Raw genomic sequence first — 6519 nt, 5'->3', positions numbered from 1 at the left:
TGCTTGTGTGCCTTTGCCTGAGTGCTGCTACAGAGATCCCCCGGCTTGTGAAGCAACAAGAATGAACTTACTCTTTCCATTCCATCCACGGTTTTGTGGTTGTTCTCATGTCTCGCCTGTGCCAGCTCACCCGTTATCACTGGCAAGCTTCTGCAGTTTCATGCTGTGCACTGCCTCTTTCCTGAAGGAATTTTGCTGATGCTATGCTGCCTACACAAAATTTCTACCACTGGTGGCAAATTAAAGCATGTCATCCAACCTTAGCAACAGAACTTCAGTAGTGTAAATTTCAAAGCATCATTTTGGCTGCAAGCCCAACATCACATCCAGCTTTGAGAATGTTACACTGTGACATGATCTTTTCCTAGCACATGGCAAGAAGCATGTTCCTCCAGCACTAGGAAGTACAAGCTGGTGAACAAGCATTCAGGGCTGTGCTGTAAGCTGAACCAAGCTTTCCAAATGGGACACCTGTAATGTGATTTCTATCACAGGTTACAACTTTTTTGTGTAAACTTTTTTGTGCCCTCTCCCTAAATAATGGCCTTCCATCAATCCATTCCTGTCAATGCATCTAGCCTTCAGTGGTTTGTTCATCTTAATTGCAAGTCCCACAGCTTCCCAAGATTAACTTGTCTATGCATATGTTTCCAGCAGAAGCAACTTCTCTCTGAGACGGGCTGAGACCATACTCAGGTAGAGTCATGCAGCCATTAAGATGTAGTTTACGTACCACTGTGAAGGAGTTCACTTTCACCAAAAGCACATGAACCACAATCTAGGAGCAACCACTATAATACTTAATACATCAAACTTAATGCAGCTCACGTGTGATGGAATTAGAAGCCCTACAACTATCTTAATAAAGGAAACTGTTTTGCTTCCTCCCTTTATGACTTTTCTTCCTAGTTTGCTGAACCATCACATGCTAACCACACTTGAAATGTGGATATTCATTATTTGGTTTTGACCAAGCTACGATGCACCATTTAGTCTACAATTTAGCAAGCACTACATGCATCATATTCTGTAGGAACATCAGAAGTGAAGATACTTTAAACAATCAGTTTTTGATTAAAAAAAAGATAGTGAAGTTCAATGCTCTTAGCTGGTATGATACAGGGATCTCACCTGGTCTTCTGCCCTCACTGTCAACGTATCTTGGTTCAAGAGATGTGTCACACGCTTAACATCAAGCTGAAGAAACTCATCCGTCTTGTAAACTTCAGTGAAATGCTGATGGATAAAGTCATCTGCAGTGGCCTTCAGTTCTGGACAGTCTAAGCATTCTGCTAACACACTTATACCTATGAAGAAAAATTAAGAAAAAACCCTTCTAAACTTGAACTGCAATTATATTTAAAATATTAAAATAGAATAATACTACTGTAATTTCAGTGACACTTGCAACTCCAGTTTAATATTTATTACCATGTTTACTCGTTTTCTTTAAAACCCATGCTGTTGTAACTCATCTGCAACTCAAGACAAACCCAGGTAAGCAGAAGCTGGCGATTCCTGTCCCTAACAAACTAACTGGAAAGTCAGACCTGCAGCACTTGCTGTATTAACTAAATCTCCAGCACTATTTCCTCACTGTTTTTTTCCCCCATCATGAAGCAAATACCAATACCTTAATCAGGTCTGAGCCGTACCACAAAACCAAAGTCTAACCAGAACAGCTTGAGAAACTGGATCCAGTTTTATGATCTCCCCGACCTGCTTATGCTGCAGCAGCAGTCACCAACCAAGCCCAGTTTTCCTCAAGAGTCACAGTGAACTGAGACTTTTCTATACAGATATTATACAGTACAGACAGCTGCAGAACACCACAAAAAAGTCAAGCTGATGCTGCTTTAAGGGCAGAAGGTTGGTGTAAAAGTATAAATAGGAACCGCTACTAAGAAGTACCCACCATTTCCAGCCTTCTCATGGGAAACCAGGTGAGCACAGAGCTTTCCATCAGCAACTGTTGTTCATCATGCTATAGTCTTCCTCCTCCTTCTTTAGGGGAGATGGCAACTGGGCCAGGAGCAACTCACCAGCCCATGGGCTGCAATTAGAGTGAGCTGCTTTAAGTAGCAAAATGCAAACCCTAAAAGTAAAATCCAAGTGTATGACCTCCTGACAAAATTTCAAAAGATTCAAAATAAGCCATGGTTTCTTTCAAATACATTTTTTAAAATGAACTGTGAACTTGCCTATGTGTCTGTACAGAACATGTTTCAACTTCAAAACAATGCTCTGAAGAAAATTTTTATCTTTATCTCCATTTTAGCTATATATGAGCAACAAAGTATACACAAGTGTTAGAGACCATAACTATTTCTCCAGTTAAGAAAAATCAGGAGGGAATACACCTCAAAGCAAGTACAAGTGGCATTTTCCTTAGAAAGTAATGTCTGTCTTCCAGGAGTTGTTTCAGAGTCTCAGCTGTACTGTACTGAAGTTCCATTTGAATCATCAGAATTCAGATGCTCTGTAAAAGATTTCTATTGATATTATATAAATATCTGTAACATGACTAGAATTACAGAACAAATGTCAGTAAGAGTATGTTCCATGAACAGCAAAGTCAAAAATGAAACAGTAAGTCTAAGTCTGCATTTCTCTTACCGAGACAGTTGGAGGCATCAACTTGTTCTTTCAAAAAGTCCACACACATTTTTTTCACAGGTTCAATCTGATATTGGTTTGCTGCATCTAGTAGAGACTGTACATTATTGCTGTTAACTGAGATTCTGCAAAACAGAAGGTGTAAGATTAGCATCACTAAAATTACCTACTTCGTTGTGGTAAAAAAAAACCAACTTACACCAATTCGCATAAACAGAAAAATTATTTCTCTATTTACCACACACACAATTTGAAGACACAACGTCCCTTCGTGATCTTTCCAAACTGCTTTTATTTTGCTCTAAGAGTAACCAGTCCTGGATTTTGAAGAACAAGCCTTTAACACAGGTCCTCCGCAGCACCATACTATTGCTTTGACTTGTGTGATTAGCCCCTTTCACAGAACAGAAAATGAATACCACCTTTTTTCTGACGGGCTCCAGCTCCCAAACAGGCATTAGCAAAATCAGTCTAAACTCACTGTCAAAACTGCCCCAGCCAATTTACTTTGAGTGCACAAACAGAACCAGTTTGGCAATGCTTCAAGAGAAGGTAGAGAGCCTGCAGACAAGGGCTTGGGCACCACGGGAGGCATGCATATAGATGGGGAGCCTTCCTAAGGAGAGTTAATCCCATCAGAACAAAGATGAAAGGCCTGCCATCCATCGGTCATGAGAGCTGATTGTTTACAGTCCCAGTCATCTGCACAAGCTGTTTAAAAAAAAGAAGCAAAACACAGGGACAATCCGAGACAGGAGGGAAATGTTGTTCACAGAACAGTTATCCCCACTGCCTGTCCTGAGATGAAGTTATAACTACTGGAAATGAGCAACAGCTACCACGGCCATAAAGAGAAATCCTGCTGGTATCAATAAGGGCCTGAATTTCAGAATTTCAGGTAATATCATCTGACTCCAACACTGAAGTGAAAAGCTTGAAGTGCTTTAAATTGCTTTCTGGAGACAACTATTTTCTCTTTAGTCTGTAGAGCTTCCTACCTATTAAATAAAAAGGAAAAGGGAAGAAGGATAGAAGGTCTATCACATCAGGCTTTAAACAGAGTAAAGAATTGTAATGGTAACAAAACTGATGAATCATAAAAGCATTATTTTAAGACTTGTCATTTACAATTGGCAGCCTTCCTACAAAAAGCATCAGCTTTAAATAACAAAACTACCTTGCAGTATAAGCAAACTCCACAAGCTGTTCAATAATGTCAGGTTCTGCATCTTTTAGCTCCACTTCAAAGGACTTTGATTCAAGCATATTTGCTGCAAATATATTAAAAGACAAGTTACATCAATAAACCACCCTAGTTACTGTACACTTTGCAAACAATAGAAAAGAAAGTGATTACACAAAGTGAGATCCTGATGCACACAGCTGATTGCTGTTTTCCCAGGATTACTAATGCAAGCTGGGAAAGAGGAGAGGCAGTAGGACAAACAAGATAAATGGTACGTGTGCGTGGTTGTATTATGTAAATTATGATAAACTGCATGAAACAGAAAAGATCATAGATGCTGTTGACTGCATTACCAAAACCAGGAAGCACACACTGCACTGTCAAAAGCTATTTCCACATTCAAGCTGATAACAATGGAGACAGCTCTGAGCTCCCCACCTCCAGACACAGCACCGCAAGTTTGCCCAGATGGTTACAAGCTGACCATTGGAAGGCACAGTTATTTTACCTCTACTCAACTTTGTGTGTTGCACAATTCATGGGTAAGGCATACCAAAATAAGATAGATACTACATAACAATTTGTAAAGAGAGCATAAACACAAGAATATTTACACTACTGAAAGCCCATTTGCTATGTCTAAGTGCCTAATGGTGAGGAGCAATGGGGCAGATAAATTCTGTCGTGGGAATAAAAACTCCCAGTTTTCAGATTAAGGGAGGGAGACCAACTCTAATACAGTGTATTGGCCCCAATCAATAAGAGAGCTTACATATGAAGTAACTCTTGACTTGATCAGAAGGCAGTTAAAGGGAAAATGAGGGGAAGGGTGAACAGAAATGAATGGAAGGGCACAAAATGAGGAAAACTCATATTTATCCCTGACATTATCACTTTCATAAAATAAACAGTTTGTCAGTTACAATTCTAACAGGGTACCATCACAAAAGCTTATAAGCAATGAATTTTGAAGACTTACTAGTAAACATCAAGTTAAAAAAATGACTGGCTGAAGCAAGCACAACACGGTGAGCTGGGATCTTTCTATCTTGAACCATAAGAATGACATCACACAGAGTTTTCTAAATGAGAAGAAAAAAACAAAACCCACAAGATCAGCATTTTCAAGAATCTTGCAACAATATTTCTCTAAAAACAGCTTACAGAAATTAATTGCTTGTCTTAATCCACACAACTCAAGAGTACTATGTAATAAAAAGATTTTCTGGAAGTCAACATTAAGTTCAGTAACCTGGAGGACCACCAAAGTTCAGCTTACCCATGAACTAGCACCTTTGCTATTTGTATGTAAGCGGTTAGTTTCTCCCCATCACGGGAACTGTCATGCACTAGAAGGAGAAAGAAAAGTGCCAGAACTTACAAAAAGTTCTTGGGAGACATGAGAGGAGAGTTGGGGATTGGCGTAAAACCACGTAATATGACCAGATTCTCAAATGGTATCCTTTCTAAGAGCACACTGACTGAAATGCACACTACACTACAGTTAATTTTCATTAAAGAAAAACAAACTGAGCAGCACTGCTTCCTAAGAGCAGGAATTCATTTTTGACTACCACCAAAAGTTCATGGACCTACTTTCAGAAAAAGCTACCTACACCCATCCTAATACTACCCCCAGAAAAGATCATTTCTATTGTGGGAAGAGTATACTTGGAACACTGTGAGAATGTTTTCCACATACAGACAATATTATCTAGGACACACCGCACAAGGCTGATAATCCATATATGCAGCCCCTTCAAATAAAGCTGCTTTTTATTTTCTTGAAGGACACTCAGAACGACACATTGGACAAAATATAAATAATACATTTTAAAAGTGTTTTACTAGAAGTTAGATGGGAAGGAACATACAGCCTCCTTTATACATCTGTAGCTTTGAACCATTTTGGATTGAAACAAGAAAAAGAGAGCATTGGACAAAAGTTTTAGAGGAAATCCTTTAAAGCTGAAGGTCCTAGAACATCTGGTTCAAAATAAGTCTGGGAAACTAGCAGCACAAGATACCACAAAATCCTGTGGCCAAGCTTTGCTAAAACTTGCAGCTGTTGCTTGAACTCCACGCTACATTTTGTAACACACATTTGGTGCCTCAGCTCAACATTTTGAGGCACTTCAGGTATTCTAAGGTCTCTCTGGGTACGGGAAGAAGTACTTGTCAATCAAAACAGACCATCATTTTAATTTCTTTCCCTGGGATGTTTCCGGGTGTGACTGTTCAACTAATGCTCTTCTCGGGATTTCTGTACTGTTTTCCAGAAGGACCGACTGGTGTTACTGAGTTGCCTCAATGACTCAGATGACTAGTGTTACACCAACCAAAGAACACACCCAAACATGAGCTTGTATTAGGGTGCTTCATCTTCCAAATAACATGCTCAGCAACACCTCACAACCCTGTTTTAGCTTCATTCTCAATTACTTCATTCTTTGCTGACCTCCACCTGCTGCAAAGTTGCAGCAAAGGGTTTATGGACATGCTGTGAAATAGCTCTGTAAAACCTACAAAGACGTGGGCCATGTTATGCTAGAGATGAGCAAGAAGCCCTCTATGCACTAAACACACTTGCGCCCAACATCTTACCAGTACTAACCGCAGGTACGTCCATAGTTTACTCCGACTTCCCATACTCATTGAGGCTGCCTCTAGATCCCAGCTCACAGAAAGAGCAGCCTCTTTAAAATTAGCTGTACCTT

General features: G+C 39.8%; 1 protein-coding gene across 1 annotated transcript in view; it reads right to left on the bottom strand.

Annotated features, from left to right (window-relative positions):
• KLHL7 (kelch-like family member 7) overlaps window positions 1–4880 on the bottom strand; it is an 18998-nt gene extending 14118 nt beyond the window's left edge. The window contains exons 1-4 of the mRNA XM_010135678.1: window positions 4782–4880; window positions 3794–3887; window positions 2617–2741; window positions 1132–1307 (exon numbers count right to left, since the gene is read on the bottom strand). Of these exons, the coding sequence (XP_010133980.1) occupies window positions 1132–1307; window positions 2617–2741; window positions 3794–3887; window positions 4782–4860 (474 nt within the window). The 5' untranslated portion in view covers window positions 4861–4880. The remainder of the gene's footprint in view (window positions 1–1131; window positions 1308–2616; window positions 2742–3793; window positions 3888–4781) is intronic.
• Between the last annotated feature and the right edge of the window lie 1639 nt (window positions 4881–6519).

Source organism: Buceros rhinoceros, unplaced genomic scaffold, assembly GCF_000710305.1.
Source record: "Buceros rhinoceros silvestris isolate BGI_N320 unplaced genomic scaffold, ASM71030v1 scaffold33684, whole genome shotgun sequence".
Taxonomy (NCBI): Eukaryota; Metazoa; Chordata; class Aves; order Bucerotiformes; family Bucerotidae; genus Buceros; species Buceros rhinoceros.
Note: the sequence above shows the minus strand (reverse complement) of the source record. Positions and strands in the feature narration are given on the sequence as shown.